General features: G+C 50.2%; 1 protein-coding gene across 4 annotated transcripts in view; it reads left to right on the top strand.

Annotated features, from left to right (window-relative positions):
- stau2 (staufen double-stranded RNA binding protein 2) overlaps nt 1-20884 on the top strand; it is a 359434-nt gene that overhangs the window by 75761 nt on the left and 262789 nt on the right. For all 4 annotated transcript variants that reach the window (XR_006760826.1, XR_006760825.1, XM_045702846.1 and 1 more), the window contains exons 6-7: nt 3713-3872; nt 14450-14557. Coding sequence is in view for 2 of the 4 variants with exons in the window: in XM_045702846.1 (XP_045558802.1) it covers nt 3713-3872; nt 14450-14557 (268 nt within the window). In the remaining 2 variants the exon portion in view is untranslated. The remainder of the gene's footprint in view (nt 1-3712; nt 3873-14449; nt 14558-20884) is intronic.

Genomic DNA, 20884 nt, shown 5'->3' with positions numbered 1-20884 from the left:
GCCCAATTGAGGTAGTATGTACACGAATGTATAGTTAAAGTGACTATGCATATATGATAAACAGAGAGTAGCAGCAGTGGAAAAGAGGGGGTTGTGGGGGGGGGGCACACAATGCATATAACCATTTGATTACCTGTTCAGGAGTCTTATGGCTTCGGGGTAAAAACTGTGTAGAAGCCTTTTTGTCCTAGACTTGGCACTCCGGTACCGCTTGCCATGCGGTAGTAGAGAGAACAGTCTATGGCTGGGGTCTTTGACCATTTTTAGGGCCTTCCTCTGACACCACCTGGTGTAGAGGTCCTGGATAGCAGGCAGCTTAGCCCCAGTGATGTACTGGGCCGTACACACTACCCTCTGTAGTGCCTTTGCGGTCGGAGGCCGAGCAGTTTCCAGACCAGGCAGTGATGCAACCACTCAGGATGCTCTCGATGGTGCAGCTGTAGAACCTTTAGAGAATCTGAGGATCCATGTCAAATCTTTTCAGTCTCCTGAGGGGGAATAGGTTTTGTTGTGCCCTCTTCACGACTGTCTTGGTGTGTTTGGACCATTCTAGTTTGTTGTTGATGTGGACACCAAGGAACTTGAAGCTCTCAACCTGCTCCACTACAGCCCAGTCGAGGAGAATGGGGGCGTGCTCGGTCCTCCTTTTCCTGTAGTCCACAATCATCTCCTTAGTCTTGGTTACGTTGAGGGAGAGGTTGTTATTCTGGCACCACCCGGCCAGGTCTCTGACTTCCTCCCTATAGGCTGTCTCGTCGTTGTCGGTGATCAGGCCTACCACTGTTGTGTCGTCTGCAAACTTAATGATGGTGTTGGAGTCGTGCCTGGCCATGCAGTCATGAGTGAACAGGGAGTACAGGAGGGGACTGAGCACGCACCCCTGGGGAGCTCCAGTGTTGAGGATCAACGTGGCAGATGTATTGCTACCTACTCTCACCACCTGGGGGCGGCCCGTCAGGATGTCCAGGATCCAGTTGCAGAGGGAGGTGTTTAGTCCCAGGATCCTTAGCTTAGTGATGAGCTTTGAGGGCACTATGGTGTTGAACGCTGAGCTGTAGTCAATGAATAGCATTCTCACATAGGTGTTCCTTTTGTCCAGCTGGGAAAGGGCAGTGTGGAGTGCAATAGAGATTGCATCATCTGTGGATCTGTTTGGGCGGTATGCAAATTGGAGTGGGTCTAGGTTTTCTGGGATAATGGTGTTGATGTGAGCCATGACCAGCCTTTCAAAGCACTTCATGACTATGGACGTGAGTGCTACGGGTCTGTAGTCATTTAGGCAGGTTACCTTAGTGTTCTTGGGCACAGGGACTATGGTGATCTTCATCAGAATGCACTCTCAGGAATCCCAGGTCCACAATAAATGTTGTTTTGTTCGATAAAGTCTATAATTTATGTCCAAATACCTCCTTGTTGTTAGCGCGTTCAGTCAGCTACTCCAAATGTAGGAAGCGCGCCGAAAATCTCACGACGAAAAGTTTAAAAAAGTTATATTTACGTTCGTAGAAACATGTCAAACGTTGTATAGCATCAATCTTTAGGGCCTTTTTAACATAAAACTTAAATAATATTCCAACCGGACGATTCCAATGTCTTGAAAAATGTTATGGAACACAGCTACCTCATCACGTGAAGGCGCGCCAATGAACTCATTTCCTTTCCTGAGTCAACAACTTCCAACTTCCTTTGTTCGCTCTCTGTTCACCATAGAAGCCTCAAACAACTTTCTAAAGACTGTTGACATCTAGTGGAAGCCTTAGGAAGTGCAAAATGAGCCCTAAGTCACTGTGTGTTAGATAGGCAATGACTTGAAAAGACTACGCGCATCAGATTTCCCACTTCCTGGTTGGATTTTTCTCAGGTTTTTGCCTGCCATATGAGTTCTGTTATACTCACAGACATCATTCAAACAGTTTTAGAAACTTCAGAGTGTTTTCTATCCAAATCTACTAATAATATGCACATCCTACCTTCTGGGACAGAGTAGCAGGCAGTTTAATTTGGGCACGTCATTCATCCCGAATTTCCGAATACTGCCCCCATCACTAAAAAGTTAAAGTCTCCGGCCACTAGGAGCGCCGCCTCTGGGTGAGTGGTTTCCTGTTTGCTTATTTCCTTATACAGCTGGCTGAGTGCGGTCTTAGTGCCACCATCCGTCTGTAGTGGTAAATAAACAGCCACGAAAAGTATAGCTGAGAACTCTCTAGGCAAGTAGTGTGGCCTGCAATTTATCACAATATACTCTACTTCAGGCGAGCAAAATCTAGAGACTTCCTGAGGTTTCGTGCACCAGCTGTTGTTTACAAATATGCACAGACCGCCCCCCTCGTCCTACCGGAGTGTGCTGTTCTATCCTGCCGGTGCAGCGTGTATCCCGCTAGCTGAATATCCATGTCGTCATTCAGCCACGATTCCGTGAAACATAAGATATTACGGTTTTTGATGTCCCGTTGGGAGGATATTCCTGATCGTACCTCGTTTAGTTTATTGTCCAATGATTGCACGTTGGCGAGTAGTATAGACGGTAACGGCAGCTTTCCCAGTCGCCTTCTCCGGGTCCTGACCCGGCATCGGGCTCTTTGTCCTCTTTGTCCTCTGTACCTGCGTCGCTTCCTCTTGCAAATAACGGGGATGTTGGCCCTGTCGGGTGTTTGGAGAATGTCCTGTGCGTCTTGCTTGTTGAAGAAGAAATCTTAGTCTAATCCGAGGTGAGTGATCGCTGTCCTGATATCCAGAAGCTCTTTATTGCCGTAAGATACGGTGGCAGAAACATTATGTACAAAATAAGTTACAAATAACGCGGGAAAAAAACACATAATAGCACAATTGGCTGGGCGCCCGTAAAACTGCGGCCATTTCCTCCGGCGCCATTTTGAGAGACCCCAACCCTCTCTCTCTCTCAGAGTTGGGGTCAATACCATTTACATTCCAGTCAATTCAGGAACTACACTGACATTTCTATTCTCTTGGAATTTGGTTTACCTTCTGAATTGAAATGGGTTTGACCCCAACCTTGGTTTCCATACAGATGTGCTTTTCTTTTTCTAGTTGTCATGTGTTTACACGTGTAATTGAATTCATCTGGTTTTCTCATTCCTATTCGTTACCTGAGAGCAAATGGCTGAGCAGCATTATTTTACGACAACAGTGCTGAAGGAGCTTTGTATCATTGATCCAGAGTAACTTACTGAACAGTCAGTGCATTCAACTAAGTTTTAGGATAACAAGCACATATCCCAGTCGTTAGGCACACTAGATCATTCTATGAAATGGCTGCTATCAGCAGAATCGCTCCTGTCCTTATCTCTTCCAGGCTTTACAGACCGACTGCTGTAGTCTACCAGGTTTCACTAAGCCCCAGGCCTTTTTTCTCTCTCTCTCTCTCTCTCTCTCCCCATCTCTCTCGTTCTTTCTCTCTCTCTCCCCATCTCTCTCGTTCTTTCTCTCTCTCCCCATCTCTCTCGTTCTTTCTCTCTCTCCCCATCTCTCTCGTTCTTTCTCTCTCTCCCCACCTTTCTCGCTCTCTCTCTCTTTCTCACTCTCTCTTTCTCCCCACCTCTCTCTCTCCCCAACTCTCTACCTCTCTCTCTCTCTCTCTCTCTCTCTCTCTACTCTCCTCCCCCCTCTTTCTCTCTCTCTCTCCCTCTCTCTCTACTCCCCCTCTCTCCCCCTCGCTCCTTACTTCCCATCTTTTCTCTACTGTCCATCCCAGGTACCACTACCCAGTTCCAAAGATCTTCTATGTGCAGTTGTCTGTGGGCACTAACGAGTTTATTGGAGAGGGCAGGACTCGCCAGGCAGCCCGTCACAACGCCGCCATGAAGGCCCTGCAAGCCCTCCGCAATGAACCCATACCTGAACGACCACCTCAGGTAACTATGGGAACGGACACACACATACACTCACACAGGCACATGGAGAAACACACACACACACACGTGGACACACTAAATATCTAATTGACCCTATTGTTGTATGTTTAGAGGTTAATCCAGATTGTGTCCTCAGGGCTACCAGAGTAGAGGTTAATCCGGATTGTGTCCTCAGGGCTACCAGAGTAGAGTTTAATCCAGATTGTGTCCTCAGGGCTACCAGAGTAGAGTTTAATCCAGATTGTGTCCTCAGGGCTACCAGAGTAGAGGTTAATCCAGATTGTGTCCTCAGGGCTACCAGAGTAGAGTTTAATCCAGATTGTGTCCTCAGGGCTACCAGAGTAGAGGTTAATCCAGATTGTGTCCTCAGGGCTACCAGAGTAGAGTTTAATCCAGATTGTGTCCTCAGGGCTACCAGAGTAGAGTTTAATCCAGATTGTGTCCTCAGGGCTACCAGAGTAGAGTTTAATCCAGATTGTGTCCTCAGGGCTACCAGAGTAGAGTTTAATCCAGATTGTGTCCTCAGGGCTACCAGAGTAGAGGTCCATTCAGTGTGTCCTCAGCCGACCTTTCAATCGTCTACTTCAGGAACACTGCCCTAAGGCGACCCATCTGCCCTAAGGCGACCCATCTGCCCTAAGGCGACCCGTCTGCCCTAAGGCGACCCGTCTGCCCTAAGGCGACCCGGCTGCCCTAAGGCGACCCGGCAGCCCTAAGGCGACCCGGCTGCCCTAAGGCGACCCGGCAGCCCTAAGGCGACCCGTCAGCCCTAAGGCGACCCGTCAGCCCTAAGGCGACCCGGCAGCCCTAAGGCGACCCGGCAGCCCTAAGGCGACCCGGCAGCCCTAAGGCGACGCTACTCTCACCCCCACCGATGTCCTCAAAGAAATGAGTGTGCGCTGAAACATTGATGTCCTGCCAATAAACATGAACTATTAAAGAGCGTGATACTCTCCTGTCTCTCCTTCGTCGTTTTCCACTAAGTGAATCGACCACCTTATCAGCTTTCAGCAGAAACGACCCAAACCCACCACAACCCAATTACTCTGATGTATAATTCAACCTCTGTTTTACCTTGCGCTGTGTGTGTGTGTGTGTGTGTGTGTGTGTGTGTGTGTGTGTGTGTGTGTGTGTGTGTGTGTGTGTCGCAATCTTTTTTTGTTTTAACCTGCATGCACCTGGTGGTCTCTCCTCCCTCCCTCCCTCCCTCCCTCCCTCCCTCCCTCCCTCCCTCCCTCCCTCCCTCCCTCCCTCCCTCCCTCCCTCCCTCCCTCCCTCCCTCCCTCCCTCCCTCCCCTCTCTCCCTTCCCTCCCTCCCTCCCTCCCTCCCCCCTCCCTCCCTCTCTCCCTCCCCTCCCTCCCTCCCCTCTCTCCCTTCCCTCCCTCCCTCCCTCCCCTCCCTCCCTCCCCTCTCTCCCTTCCCTCCTCCCTCCCTCCCTCCCTCCCTCCCTCCCTCCCTCCCCTCCCTCCCTCCCTCCCTCCTCCCTCCCTCCCTCCTCCCTCCCTCCCTCCCTCCCTCCCTCCCTCCCTCTCTCCCTCCCTCCCTCCCCTCTCTCCCTCCCTCCCTCCCTCCCTCCCTCCCCTCCCTCCCTCCCTCCCTCCCTCCCTCCCTCCCTCCCTCCCTCCCTCCCTCCCTCCCTCCCTCCCTCCCTCCCTCCCTCCCTCCCTCCCTCCCTCCCTCCCTCCCTCCCTCCCTCCCTCCCTCCCTCCCTCCCTCCCCTCCCTCCTCCCTCCCTCCCTCCCTCCTCCCTCCCTCCTCCCTCCCTCCCTCCCTCCCTCCCTCCCTCCCTCCCTCCCTCCCTCCTCCCTCCCTCCTCCCTCCCTCCCTCCCTCCTCCCTCCCTCCCCTCTCTCCCTTCCCTCCCTCCCTCCCTCTCTCCCTTCCCTCCCTCCCTCCCTCTCTCCCTTCCCTCCCTCCCCCTCCCTCCCTCCCCTCCCTCCCTCCCTCCCTCCCTTTGTCTTTTGTCTTGTCACTGTATCCTTCTATCCAGCCTGAGGCCAGGCTTATAACTCTTTATCTTTCTCCACCGGAAATCACAGTTACCCCCCACTACCCCCTTACCTCCCCCACCACCCCCCTTACCTCCCCTGGATCCCCCTCAGCCTGGCAGAGCTGCCTGCTCACTACCTCACACTGTGTGTGTGTGTGTGTGTGTGTGTGTGTGTGTGTGTGTGTGTGTGTGTGTGTGTGTGTGTCCGTCTGTCTCTATTTTGGTGTCGTGTTCATAAATAAGCTCTTTGTCAAATGCTTCTTCAGTGTCTTGCTTTACAAATTGAGTCACACCGTGTGTGTGTGTGTGTGTGTGTGTGTGTATACAGCTCAGGCTAATCTTGTTCTTGCCACTGTGGCATGTTACCCCCTAACCTCACAGATCACTGTGGCATGTTACCCCCTAACCTCACAGATCACTGTGGCATGTTACCCCCTAACCTCACAGATCACTGTGGCATGTTACCCCCTAACCTCACAGATCACTGTGGTATGTTACCCCCTAACCTCACAGATCACTGTGGCATGTTACCCCCTAACCTCACAGATCACTGTGGCATGTTACCCCCCTAACCTCACAGATCATCACTGTGGCATGTTACCCCCTAACCTCACAGATCACTGTGGCATGTTACCCCCTAACCTCACAGATCACTGTGGCATGTTACCCCTAACCTCACAGATCACTGTGGCATGTTACCCCCTAACCTCACAGATCACTGTGGCATGTTACCCCCTAACCTCACAGATCACTGTGGCATGTTACCCCCTAACCTCACAGATCACTGTCACTGTGGCATGTTACCCCTAACCTCACAGATCGCAGGGTGTGACTAGATTAACCGCTGGCAGGGTGTGACTAGATTTACCGCTGGGCAGGGTGTGACTAGATTAACCGCGGGCAGGGTGTGACTAGATTAACCGCTGGCAGGGTGTGACTAGATTAACCGCCGGCAGGGTGTGACTAGATTAACCGCTGGCAGGGTGTGACTAGATTAACCGCCGGCAGGGTGTGACTAGATTAACCGCCGGCAGGGTGTGACTAGATTTACCGCTGGCAGGGCGTGACTAGATTAACCGCGGGCAGGGCGTGACTAGATTAACCGCCGGCAGGGTGTGACTAGATTAACCGCTGGCAGGGTGTGACTAGATTAACCGCCGGCAGGGTGTGACTAGATTAACCGCTGGCAGGGTGTGACTAGATTAACCGCTGGCAGGGTGTGACTAGATTAACCGCTGGCAGGGTGTGACTAGATTAACCGCCGGCAGGGTGTGACTAGATTAACCGCTGGCAGGGTGTGACTAGATTAACCGCTGGCAGGGTGTGACTAGATTAACCGCTGGCAGGGTGTGACTAGATTAACCGCTGGCAGGGCGTGACTAGATTAACCGCTGGCAGGGTGTGACTAGATTAACCGCGGGCAGGGTGTGACTAGATTAACCGCTGGCAGGGTGTGACTAGATTAAGCGCTGGCAGGGTGTGACTAGATTAACCGCCGGCAGGGTGTGACTAGATTAACCGCGGGCAGGGCGTGACTAGATTAACCGCGGGCAGGGCGTGACTAGATTAACCGCTGGCAGGGTGTGACTAGATTAACCGCCGGCAGGGTGTGACTAGATTTACCGCCGGCAGGGTGTGACTGGATTAACCGCCGGCAGGGTGTGACTAGATTAACCGCCGGCAGGGTGTGACTAGATTAACCGCCGGCAGGGTGTGACTAGATTAACCGCCGGCAGGGTGTGACTAGATTAACCGCTGGCAGGGCGTGACTAGATTAACCGCTGGCAGGGCGTGACTAGATTAACCGCTGGCAGGGTGTGACTAGATTAACCGCGGGCAGGGTGTGACTAGATTAACCGCGGGCAGGGTGTGACTAGATTAACCGCCGGCAGGGTGTGACTAGATTAACCGCCGGCAGGGTGTGACTAGATTAACCGCCGGCAGGGTGTGACTAGATTAACCGCGGGCGCCCTAACACACACAACATGATGACTGCTCTGTAGACCAGACCAGCCGTTGTCGTGTGATTGGTTCTCTGACGGTCTCAACGTGGAGTCATGTGGCTCTTCTGGCGTTACATATCACAGGCTGAGTGAAGGCCTGGCTGAGTGAAGTCACATGAGGAGTCAGACACTGAGCTCTGTCTGTCTGTCTGTCTGTCTGTCTGTCTGTCTGTCTGTCTGTCTGTCTGTCTGTCTGTCTGTCTGTCTGTCTGTCTGTCTGTCTGTCTGTCTGTCTCTCTCTCTCTCTCTCTGTCTGCCTGTCTGTCTCCCACATATCATGTTATGCCTGGAGCAGTCAGGACACTGTGTGGCCGACACCCACCCTGTATGTTTATGAGAGAAAGAATGGAGAGAGAAGAAAATCATTGTTTTTGTAGGGAAAGTGTTTACATGAGAAATGTGTTGTCAGAGCAGATGAATGTTGTACTGTTAAAGTAGAGTAGGGGACTGGGTTATTTCCTGTTTACAGGTCTTCAATACTCCAGAGTTTCCTGTCGTTCTGAACGTTATTTTGCCTGATAACAGACTAAACCCGCTAGAACATTAAAATGTCACTTCTCTGCTTTCTGAGAACATGTTCATGTTCTGTTTGTTGTGTTTCCCGGGAACCTTTTTTAAAACTTTAAAAAAAAAACATTTTTATTGATACAAATCATGGGAAACAACAACAATAGATATTATTGGCACGGTTTGGTACATTTTAGATCCAGTTACAAATGGTACAACTCCTCCCTCCACCCACCCCAAAAGGTGTTCTAATGTTCTGTTCTGTTGTTCTATGTTGTTCTAGAGCCCAAAGGCATCATTTATAATCGTTGTGTACATTTCACACTACATTTCTGAACAGTCTACACACGTACAAAAATATTGATGTGTATAAATTTGGCATACGCCATACACACGCATGTTTTCCATTATAAAATCAGACCTGTCCTAAAACAGAATTAAAACTCTTCCTGGAAAGCACCTCCGTTCACCCTTTATGCTGACAATAACACCCTTCATTTGTCTTATAATTTGGAACTATTGGCATTTGGCCACAGCTTGCAAAAGACTTAATTGTTTTTAATATTTAGTTTATCAATTGATTATTGGGTTTATATGTCCTTCCTTGGTATTGGCTCTGAGATTAACTAGACTATGATGTCATGCTTCTATCCTGCCTCGGTATTGGCTCTGAGATTAACTAGACTATGATTTCATGCTCCTATCGCACAGCGATACTGTAGCCAACCCACACTGTCAAATATTTTACATAAGCTTCCGGTCAATTTACTTGACTTTTTAATTTGTATCACCACTGATATTCATTTCTGCATTGTTGGGAAAGGCATTTCACTGTACTTGTGCACATGACAAAAAAAAAAAAAATCAAACATGCAGTGCATTCGGAAAGTATTCAGAGCCCTTGACTTTTCCCACATTTTGTTACGTTACGGCCTTGTTCTAAAATTGATTAAAAAAAAAAAATGTATCCTCATCAATCTACACACAATACCCCATAATGACATCACAATACCCCATAATGACATCACAATACCCCATAATGACATCACAATACCCCATAATGACATCACAATACCCCATAATGACATCACAATACCCCATAATGACAACGCAAAAACAGGTTTAAATATTTTTTGCAAATGTATTGAAGTATAAAAACCAGATACCTTATTTACTTAAGTATTCAGACCCTTTGCTATGAAACTCGAAATTGAGCTCAGGTGCATCCTGTTTCCATTGATCATCCTTGGGATACAGCTTGATTGGAGTCCACCTGTGGTAAATTCAATTGATTGGACCTGATTTGGAAAGGCACATACCTGTCTATATAAGGTCCCACAGTTGACAGTGCATGTCAGAGCAAAAACCAAGCCATGAGGTCAAAGGAATTGTCTGTAGAGCTCAGAGACAGGATTGTGTCGAGGCACAGATCTGCGGAAGAGTACCAAAACATTTCTGCAGCATAGAAGGTCCCCAAGAACACAGTGGCCTCCATCATTCTTAAATGGAAGAAGTTTGGAACCACCAAGACTCTTCCTAGAGCTGGCTGCCCGGCCAAACTGAGCAATCGGGGGAGAAGGGCCTTGGACAGGGAGGTGACCAAGAACCCGATGGTCACTCTGACAGAGCTATAGAGTTCCTCTGTGGAGATGGGAGAACCTTCCAGAAGGACAACCATCTCTGCAGCACTCCACCAATCAGGCCTTTATGGTAGAGTGGCCAGACCGAAGCCCCTCCTCAGTGAAAGGCACATGACAGCCCGCTTGGAGTTTGACAAAAGGCACCTAAAGACTCTCAGACCATGAGAAACAAGATTCTCTGGTCTGATGAAACCAAGACTCCTGAACAGCTAATCAAAGGGCTACCCAGAACCCTCTTTTACGCTGCTGCTGGTCTCTGTTGATCATCTGATGCATAGTCACTTTACCTCTACCTTCATGTATATATTATCTCGGCGCCCCCGCACATTGACTCTGTACCGTAATACCCTGTATATAGCCTCCACATTGACTCTGTACCAGTACCCCCTGTATATAGCCTCCACATCGACTCTGTACCGGTACCCCCTGTATATAGCCTCCACATTGACTCTGTACCGGTACCCCCTGTATATAGCCTCCACATTGACTCTGTACCGGTGCCCCCTGTATATAGCCTCCACATTGACTCTGTACCGGTACCCCCTGTATATAGCCTCCACATTGACTCTGTACCGGTACCCCCTGTATATAGCCTCCACATTGACTCTGTACCGGTACCCCCTGTATATAGCCTCCACATCGACTCTGTACCGTAACACCCTGTATATAGCCTCCACATCGACTCTGTACCGGTAACCCCTGTATATAGCCTCCACATTGTCTCTGTACCGTAACACCCTGTATATAGCCTCCACATTGACTCTGTACTGGTACCCCCTGTATATAGCCTCCACATTGACTCTGTACCGGTGCCCCCTGTATATAGCCTCCACATTGACTCTGTACCGGTACCCCCTGTATATAGCCTCCACATTGACTCTGTACCGGTACCCCCTGTATATAGCCTCCACATTGACTCTGTACCGGTACCTCCTGTATATAGCCTCCACATTGACTCTGTACCGGTACCTCCTGTATATAGCCTCCACATTGACTCTGTACCGGTACCCCCTGTATATAGCCTCCACATTGACTCTGTACCGGTACCCCCTGTATATAGCCTCCACATTGACTCTGTAACCGGTACCCCCTGTATATAGCCTCCACATTGACTCTGTACCGGTACCCCCTGTATATAATCTCGCTATTGTTATTTTACTGCTGCTCTTTAATTATTTGTTACTTTTACTTTCTATTGATTTCTTAACTTCTTAAAACTGCATTGTTGGTTAAGGGCTTGTAAGTAAAGCATTTCACTGTAAGGTCTAGACCTGTTGTATTCGCCACATGTGACAAATAACCTTTGAAGATTCAACTCTTTGGCCTGAATGCCAAGCATCATGTCTGGAGGAAACCTGGCACCATCCCTACGGTGAAGCATGGTGGTGGTGGCAGCATCATGCTGTGGGGATGTTTTTCAGCAGCAGGGACTGGGAGACTAATCAGGATCGAGGAAAAGATGAACGGAGCAAAGTACAGAGAGATCCTTGATAAAAACCTGCTCCAGAGCGCTCAGGACCTCAGACTGGGGCGAAGGTTCACCTTCCAACAGGACAATGACCCTAAGCACACAGCCAAGACAACGCAGGAGTGGCTTCGGGACAAGTCTCTGAATGTCCTTGAGTGGCCCAGCCAGAGCCCGGACTTGAACCCGATCGAACATCTCTGGAGAGGCCTGAAAATATAGAGACTTTGAGAGAGCGAGTCAACATCCAACCTGACGGAGCTTGAGAGGATCTGCAGAGAAGAATGGGAGAAACTCCCCAAATACAGGTGAGCCAAGCTTGTAGCGTCATACCCAAGAAGACTCAAGGCTGTAATCACTGCCAAAGGTGCTTCAGCAAAGTACTTAGTAAAGTGTCTGAATACTTATGTAAATGTGATATGTTTTTTTTTTGTATTGTATTTTTATTAGCAAACATAAAAAAAAAAAAATGTTTTGTCAATATATGGTATTGTGTGTAGATTGTTGAGGGGGGAAAAACACGATTTAATCCATTTCAGAATGAGGATGTAACCTAACAAGGTGGAAAAAGGTCTGGATTATTTCCAAAGGAACTGTAGGCCTACTTCAATGTAAAAGTTCAGCTGTTTAAATTAGACTATAGAGGTATTATAAACCTCACTGCCTAGGATGTAGTAACACTTGAAATACATATAGGCTTTTATTTACAATGTTACTAGGTCCAATTAAATGTGATGCACATGGTCATTTGTTGTATGTCTCCTTGGGGAATATGAGCCCGTCATGTCCAGAAATAGGTGAGAAATATATTCTAAAATAGGAAAAAGATAAATAAATAAAACACAGATTTTCGGGCCTTCTCACTAACAGTAAATGGCTACATTCTTGTTAATATTTTTTCCTGTTTTTAGTTTATGAATAAGCTTTTCGGGGGCTCCCAAGTTGCTCAGCGGTCTAAGGCACTGCAGTGTCACTACAGATCCGGGTTCGATCCTGGGCTGTGTTGCAGCCGGCCGTCACCGGGAGATCCATGAGGCAACATACAATTTTGTCCGGGTTAGGGGAGGGTTTGGCTGGCAGGGATGTACTTGTCCCATCGCACTCTAGCGACTCCTGTGGCGGGCCGGGCGCAGTGCACGCTGACACGGTCGTCAGGTGTACAGTGTTTCCTCCGACACTTTGGGGCGGTTGGCTTCCGGGTTAAGTGAGCGGTTTGTCTAGAAGCATTGCGGCTTTGGCAGGGGTCGTGTTTCGGATAACGCGTGGCTCTCGAACCTTCGCCTCTCGTGAGTCCGTATTGGGAGTTGCAGCGATGGTACAAGACTGTATACTACCAATTGGAAAATCACGAAATTGAGGAGAAAAAGGGCGGTAAAAAGAAAAAAATAAGAAAATGCTTTTTGTCCTATCCCCCATTTTGCACAAAATACTTCCTTGCCAGTTTGCAATACAATATTTCAACCGCTAGTAAAGGTGCACACATAGTAAAACGTTATGGGTAGGTGAGCACGTTCTCACGTCAAATTACATTTGTATAAATGCCAACTTTTGTGTGAAAACTGGCGCATGCACATGTTGGGATGTATTTTGTACGTACCCAAAGTTTTCATATGAGGCCCCTGAGGAGCAGAAGAAGGAGGTAAAAGTAGCTAGCTAGCATTGGCTAACGTTAGCTATTAGCTGTGTACAAGGCCAGGGGATTGTTTGAAAGAGAAACTCACATTTACTACTATGAGAGATAGTATTATTTCTTATTTCTGCTCATCGTCACCTGTTATAAACTGACAACAATGCCTTGCCAGCTGACTTAATTGTCCACTGTCGAAGCACTGTTTCCTGAAGCATTCAGGTCCCGTGTGGCTCAGTTGGTAGAGCATGGTGTTTGCAACGCCAGGGTTGTGGGTTCGATTCCCACGGTGGACCAGTAGGGGGGGAAAAAATGTATGAAATGTATGCATTCACTACTGTAAGTCGCTCTGGATAAGAGCGTCTGCTAAATGACTAAAATGTAAACGTAAAAAGCATTCTGCCCTGTTCTGAAAGAACTTCCTGTGTTTACCGGCACGCTGTGGATGTTTGGTCAGGACGTGTCGTTTATATGAATTTGTTTGTTTTGATTGACTCATTACAAAGCACTTCCCGCGACACAAAACACATTGAGGGAGCGCCTCGTTAATTCTCAAAGTTTGTATGAAAGAGAGAAACTCGTCGGTGTATTGGCTTTTCGTGACGATTGAGCTCAGTCAGAAGTTGTTGCGAGCATGAGTCCATTTGGCGAGTGGGAATGACAAGTCAGTGGCTTACAGCGCGTCATTCTGCTGTTGAACGACAGCGCTGCAGCGTGTGTCGCGGCGCGATCTCCAAGAAAAACTCCAGAATAAAGATCTGGTGAAGCACACTGGCATCTCCCTCTCCACACAGCTGCCAAACTGAGCAGAGACCCGCTGCTGAGCAGAGATCGCAGTGGCACTTGGCCAAATCAATGAATTAAATAATTATACATTTAATCTGACTCGCCATTAACAGGTCGCGACCCATACTTTAAGAAAGGTTGTTCTAGAGCCCTGAGGAGCAGAAGGAGGTGGATGAGGGGAGTTCTGTTGTTCTAGAGCCCTGAGGAGCAGAAGGAGGTAGATGAGGGGACTTCTAATGTTCTGTTCTGTTCTTCTAGAGCCCCGAGGAGCAGGAGGTAGATTAGGGGAGTTCTAATGTTCTGTTCTGTTGTTCTAGAGCCCTGAGGAGCAGGAGGTAGATTAGGGGAGTTCTAATGTTCTGTTCTGTTCTTCTAGAGCCCCGAGGAGCAGGAGGTAGATTAGGGGAGTTCTAATGTTCTGTTCTGTTGTTCTAGAGCCCTGAGGAGCAGAAGGAGGTAGATTAGGGGAGTTCTCATGTTCTGTTCTGTTGTTCTAGAGCCCTGAGGAGCAGAAGGAGGTAGATGAGGGGAGTTCTAATGTTCTGTTCTGTTGTTCTAGAGCCCCGAGGAGCAGAAGGAGGTGGATGAGGGGAGTGATGCCTCTAAGTCAGAAATCAGTCTGGTTTATGAGATAGCCCTCAAGAGGAACCTGTCTGTCTGCTTCGAGGTAAGACACGTAACACTGTGTCTGTGTGTCTTCCTCTTTACCCATAAAACAGTCTAAACAGCTTCACCCATACAAACTATCATAACAGCTTGCTCTCATCCAGACCTTTCACTATAATATCTGTTCAATGTTTAATTGATTTATTTAACCTTTATTTAACTGGGGTCATTGTCCTTCACTCTCCCTCCGTACTCATACGTTATGATGGGATTAGTTTGAATGGCTCGCTGTCCTTGTCATTTTCATAGTTGGGCTCGGTGACTCACCCAGGTAACTATGTTGCCGTCACTCCCACAGAGTCCTGCTATTGGTTTCTACCTTGTCTGATGGTCCTCGTTGTGAACGTTTTGGTCTGATGTCTCTGACCCAGATCAATCCGTTTCTTCCAGGAGTAGAACACAGGTCTGAATCGGTTTAGTCCAACACTAGGTAGTTTCACCCTTCGTCTTTCTTTCACCTCTCTCCCACCACTCCCTTCGTCCCTCCATCCCTCCATACTGTACATGCCAGATGAACTAGAGGGAGAGAGAGAGAGAGAGAGAGAGAGAGAGAGAGAGAGGTGGAAGGAGAGAGAGGGAGAGGTGGAAGGAGAGAGAGGGAGAGGTGGAAGGAGAGAGAGGGAGAGGTGGAAGGAGAGAGAGAGAGAGAGGGGTGGAAGGAGAGAGAGGGAGAGGTGGAAGGAGAGAGAGAGGGGTGGAAGGAGAGAGAGAGAGGGGTGAAAGGCGAGAGAAGGCGAGAGAGAGGGGTAGAAGGAGAGAGAGAGAGCGAGAGAGAGAGAGGGGTGGAAGGAGAGAGAGAGGGAGAGGTGGAAGGAGTGTGAGAGAGAGAGGGGTGGAAGGAGAGAGAGGGGTGGAAGAAGAGAGAGGGGGTGGAAGGAGAGAGAGGGGGTGGAAGGAGAGAGAGAGGGGTGGAAGGCGAGAGAAGGCGAGAGAGAGGGGTAGAAGGAGAGAGAGAGAGCGAGAGAGAGAGAGGGGTGGAAGGAGAGAGAGAGGGAGAGGTGGAAGGAGGTGTGAGAGAGAGAGAGGGGTGGAAGGAGAGAGAGGGGGTGGAAGAAGAGAGAGGGGGTGGAAGGAGAGAGAGGGGGTGGAAGGAGAGAGAGGGGGTGGAAGGAGAGAGAGAGGGGTGGAAGGAGAGAGAGAGGGGTGGAAGGAGAGAGAGAGGGGTGGAAGGAGAGAGAGAGAGAGAGGGGTGGAAGGAGAGGGAGAGCGAGAGAGAGGGGTGGAAGGAGTGAGAGAGAGAGGGGTGGAAGGAGAGAGAGAGAGCGAGAGAGAGGGGTGGAAGGAGTGAGAGAGAGAGGGGTGGAAGGAGAGAGAGAGAGAGAGAGAGGGGTGGAAGGAGTGAGAGAGAGAGGGGTGGAAGGAGAGAGAGGGGGTGGAAGGAGAGAGAGAGGGGTGGAAGGAGAGAGAGAGAGGGGTGGAAGGAGAGAGAGAGGGGTGGAAGGAGTGAGAGAGAGAAAGAGAGAGGGGTGGAAGGAGAGAGAGAGGGGTGGAAGGAGTGAGAGGGGTGGAAGGAGTGAGAGAGAGAGAGGTGGAAGGAGTGAGAGAGAGGGGGTGGAAGGATTGAGAGGGAGGGGGTGGAAGGAGAGAGAGAGAGGGGTGGAAGGAGTGAGAGAGAGGGGTGGAAGGAGAGAGAGAGAGAGGGGTGGAAGGAGAGAGAGAGAGAGAGAGAGAGAGAGGTGGAAGGAGAGAGAGGGGGTGGAAGGAGTGTATAGAGAGGGTGGAAGGAGTGAGAGAGAGGGGTGGAAGGAGAGAGAGAGAGAGAGAGGGGTGGAAGGAGTGAGAGAGAGGGGGGTGGAAGGAGTGAGAGAGAGGGGGTGGAAGGAGAGATAGAGAGGTGGAAGGAGTGAGAGAGAGGAGGTGGAAGGAGAGAGAGAGGGGTGGAAGGAGTGAGAGAGAGGGGGTAGAAGGAGAGAGAGAGAGAGAGAGAGAGGTGGAAGGAGAGAGAGAGAGAGAGAGAGAGAGAGAGAGAGAGAGAGAGAGGGGTGGACGGAGAGAGAGGGGGTGGAAGGAGTGAGAGAGAGAGGGGTGGAAGGAGAGAGAAGGCGTGGAAGGAGAGAGAGAGGGGTGGAAGGAGTGAGAGAGAGAGAGAGAGAGAGGGGGGTGGAAGGAGAGAGAGAGAGGGGTGGAAGGAGAGAGAGAGAGAGAGGGGTGGAAGGAGAGAGAGAGAGAGAGAGGGGTGGAAGGAGTGAGAGAGAGGGGGTGGAAGGAGAGAGAGAGAGAGAGAGAGGTGGAAGGAGAGAGAGAGAGGGGGTGGAAGGAGTGAGAGAGAGAGGTGGAAGGAGTGAGAGAGAGGGGGTGGAAGGAGTGAGAGAGAGGGGTGGAAGGAGAGAGAGAGAGGTGGAAGGAGTGAGAGAGAGGGGGTGGAAGGAGAGAGAGAGAGGGGTGGAAGGAGTGAGAGAGAGGGGTGGAAGGAGAGAGAGAGAGAGGGGTGGAAGGAGAGAGAGAGAGAGAGAGAGGGGTGGAAGGAGAGAGAGGGGGTGGAAGGAGTGATAGAGAGAGGGTGGAAGGAGTGAGAGAGAGGGGTGGAAGGAGAGAGAGAGAGAGAGAGAGGGGTGGAAGGAGTGAGAGAGAGGGGGTGGAAGGAGTGAGAGAGAGGGGGTGGAAGGAGAGATAGAGAGGTGGAAGGAGTGAGAGAGAGGGGTGGAAGGAGAGAGAGAGGGGTGGAAGGAGTGAGAGAGAGAGAGAGAGAGAGGGGTGGAAGGAGAGAGAGAGAGAGAGAGGGGTGGAAGGAGAGAGAGAGAGAGAGAGAGAGAGAGAGAGAGGGGTGGAAGGAGAGAGAGAGAGAGAGAGAGAGAGAGAGAGGGGTGGAAGGAGAGAGAGAGAGAGGGGTGGAAGGAGAGAGAAGGCGAGAGAGAGGGGTGGAAGGAGTAGAGAGAGAGAGAGAGAGAGGGGGGTGGAAGGAGAGAGAGAGAGAGGGGTGGAAGGAAAGAGAGAGAGAGAGAGAGGGGTGGAAGGAGAGAGAGAGAGAGAGAGAGAGAGAGGGGTGGAAGGAGTGAGAGAGAGGGGGTGGAAGGAGAGAGAGAGAGAGAGAGAGAGAGAGAGAGAGGGGTGGAAGGAGTGAGAGAGAGGGGTGGAAGGAGAGAGAGAGAGAGAGAGAGAGAGGTGGAAGGAGAGAGAGAGAGGGGTGGAAGGAAAGAGAGAGAGAGAGAGAGAGAGAGAGAGAGAGAGAGAGAGAGAGGGGTGGAAGGAGAGAGAGAGAGGGGGTGGAAGGAGAGAGAGAGAGAGAGAGGGGTGGAAGGAGAGAGAGAGAGAGAGGGGGTGGAAGGAGTGAGAGAGAGGGGGTGGAAGGAGAGAGAGAGAGAGAGAGAGAGAGGGGTGGAAGGAGAGAGAGAGAGAGAGGGGTGGAAGAGAGAGAGAGAGAGAGAGGGGTGGAAGGAGAGAGAAGGCGAGAGAGAGGGGTGGAAGGAGTGAGAGAGAGAGAGAGAGAGAGGGGGGGTGGAAGGAGAGAGAGAGAGAGGGGTGGAAGGAGAGAGAGAGAGAGAGAGGGGTGGAAGGAGAGAGAGAGAGAGAGAGAGCGAGAGAGAGAGAGAGAGAGGGGTGGAAGGAGTGAGAGAGAGGGGGGTGGAAGGAGAGAGAGAGAGAGAGAGAGAGAGAGAGGGGGGTGGAAGGAGTGAGAGAGAGGGGGTGGAAGGAGAGAGAGAGAGAGAGAGAGGGGTGGAAGGAGAGAGAGAGAGGGGTGGAAGGAGAGAGAGAGAGAGAGAGAGAGAGAGAGAGAGAGAGAGAGAGAGAGAGGTGGAAGGAGTGAGAGAGAGGGGTGGAAGGAGAGAGAGAGAGGGGGTGGAAGGAGAGAGAGAGAGAGAGAGAGAGAGAGAGGGGTGGAAGGAGAGAGAGAGAGAGAGGGGGTGGAAGGAGTGAGAGAGAGGGGGTGGAAGGAGAGAGAGAGAGAGAGAGAGAGAGAGAGAGAGGGGTGGAAGGAGAGAGAGAGAGAGGGGTGGAAGGAGAGAGAGAGAGAGGGGTGGAAGGAGAGAGAGAGAGAGGGGTGGAAGGAGTGAGAGAGAGGGGTGGAAGGAGAGAGAGAGAGAGGGGTGGAAGGAGAGAGAGAGAGGGGTGGAAGGAGAGAGAGAGAGAGAGGGGGTGGAAGGAGAGAGAGAGAGAGAGAGAGGGGGTGGAAGGAGAGAGAGAGAGAGAGAGAGAGAGGGGTGGAAGGAGAGAGAGGGGGTGGAAGGAGAGAGAGTGAGAGAGAGAGAGAGAGAGGGGGGTGGAAGGAGAGAGAGAGAGAGAGGGGTGGAAGGAGAGAGAGAGAGAGAGAGAGAGAGAGAGAGAGTGAGGGGTGGAAGGAGTGAGAGAGAGAGAGAGAGAGAGAGAGGGGGTGGAAGGAGAGAGAGAGAGAGGGGTGGAAGGAGAGAGAGAGAGAGAGAGTGTGAGGGGTGGAAGGAGTGAGAGAGAGGGGTGGAAGGAGAGAGAGAGAGAGAGAGAGAGAGGTGGAAGGAGAGAGAGAGAGAGGGGGTGGAAGGAGAGAGAGGAGTTTACACAATATGTTGTAATATCTGAAACACATCTATCTATTGGACTTTTCCATTCGGCCTTTTTAATTGTTGTTAATCAGAGCATGATATTGGTTTCTACTCTTCCATGAACTTCAATATGAATCACTTCGTCATTAAAACACAATGTATCAGGTTTACAATGATTCAATCGATGTTGATTGGTCGTTGCCATGGCGCCCTCGGGGCTGGCCTGTTTAACTCCAGCTAATTTGTTGTTCATTTTGTTATAATTTAGTGTTTTTATTTGCAATTATTTTTCTGCAAGCTATTGGTTTTGGAAGATAGCTAGAGAGATGACAGCATCCTGATGATCTGGGGTCTGTTCAATAGCAGCTGTAAAATGATTGGTTAGATCTACTGGACTGCCAGCTGTTAGATTTGCCGTTCTGATTGGAACGGGCCATTTCCTCTGAGGTCTCGGGTGGCCAGGACAAACTTGACTCGGTGCTGAACCTCACCAAATGGCCACCCGTACTATTTGCATTGCCCCCCCCCCCACACACACACACACCATTTTAACGTTGCTGCACCTCTCTGTTTATTATCTATGCATAGTCACTTTAACTCTACCCACATGTACATATTACCTCAATTACCTCGACTAACCGGTGCCCCGCACATTGACTCGGTACCGGTACCCCCTGTATATAGCCTCCACATTGACTCTGTACCGTAACACCCTGTATATAGCCTCCACATTGACTCTGTACTGGTACCCCCTGTATATAGCGTCCACATTGACTCTGTACTGGAACCCCCTGTATATAGCCTCCACACTCACTCTGTACCGGTACCCCCTGTATATAGCCTCCACATTGACTCTGTACCGGTACCCCCTGTATATAGCCTCCACATTGACTCTGTACCGGTACCCCCTGTATATAGCCTCCACATTGACTCTGTACCGTAACACCCTGTATATAGCCTCCACATTGACTCTGTACCGGTACCCCCTGTATATAGCCTCCACATTGACTCTGTACCGGTACCCCCTGTATATAGCCTCCACATTGACTCTGTACCGGTACCCCCTGTATATAGCCTCCACATTGACTCTGTACCGGTACCCCCTGTATATAGCCTCCACATTGACTCTGTACCGGTACCCCCTGTATATAGCCTCCACATTGACTCTGTACCGGTGCCCCCTGTATATAGCCTCCACATTGACTCTGTACCGTAACACCCTGTATATAGCCTCCACATTGACTCTGTACCGGTACCCCCTGTATATAGCCTCCACATTGACTCTGTACCGGTGCCCCCTGTATATAGCCTCCACATTGACTCTGTACCGTAACACCCTGTATATAGCCTCCACATTGACTCTGTACCGGTATCCCCTGTATATAGCCTCCACATTGACTCAGTACCGTAACACCCTGTATATAGCCTCCACATTGACTCTGTACTGGTACCCCCCTGTATATAGTCTCCACATTGACTCTGTACCGGTACCCCCTGTATATAGCCTCCACATTGACTCTGTACCGGTACCCCCTGTATATAGCCTCCACATTGACTATGTACCGTAACACCCTGTATATAGCCTCCACATTGACTCTGTACTGGTACCCCCTGTATATAGCCTCCACATTGACTCTGTACCGGTTCCCCCCTGTATATAGCCTCCACATTGACTCTGTACCAGTACCCCCTGTATATAGCCTCCACATTGACTCTGTACCGGTAACCCCTGTATATAGCCTCCACATTGACTCTGTACCGGTACCCCCTGTATATAGTCTCCACATTGACTCTGTACCGGTACCCCCTGTATATAGCCTCCACATTGACTCTGTACCGGTACCCCCTGTATATAGCCTCCACATTGACTCTGT

This window comes from Salmo salar, chromosome ssa19 (genome assembly GCF_905237065.1).
Source record: "Salmo salar chromosome ssa19, Ssal_v3.1, whole genome shotgun sequence".
Lineage (NCBI taxonomy): Eukaryota > Metazoa > Chordata > Actinopteri > Salmoniformes > Salmonidae > Salmo > Salmo salar.
Note: the sequence above shows the minus strand (reverse complement) of the source record. Positions and strands in the feature narration are given on the sequence as shown.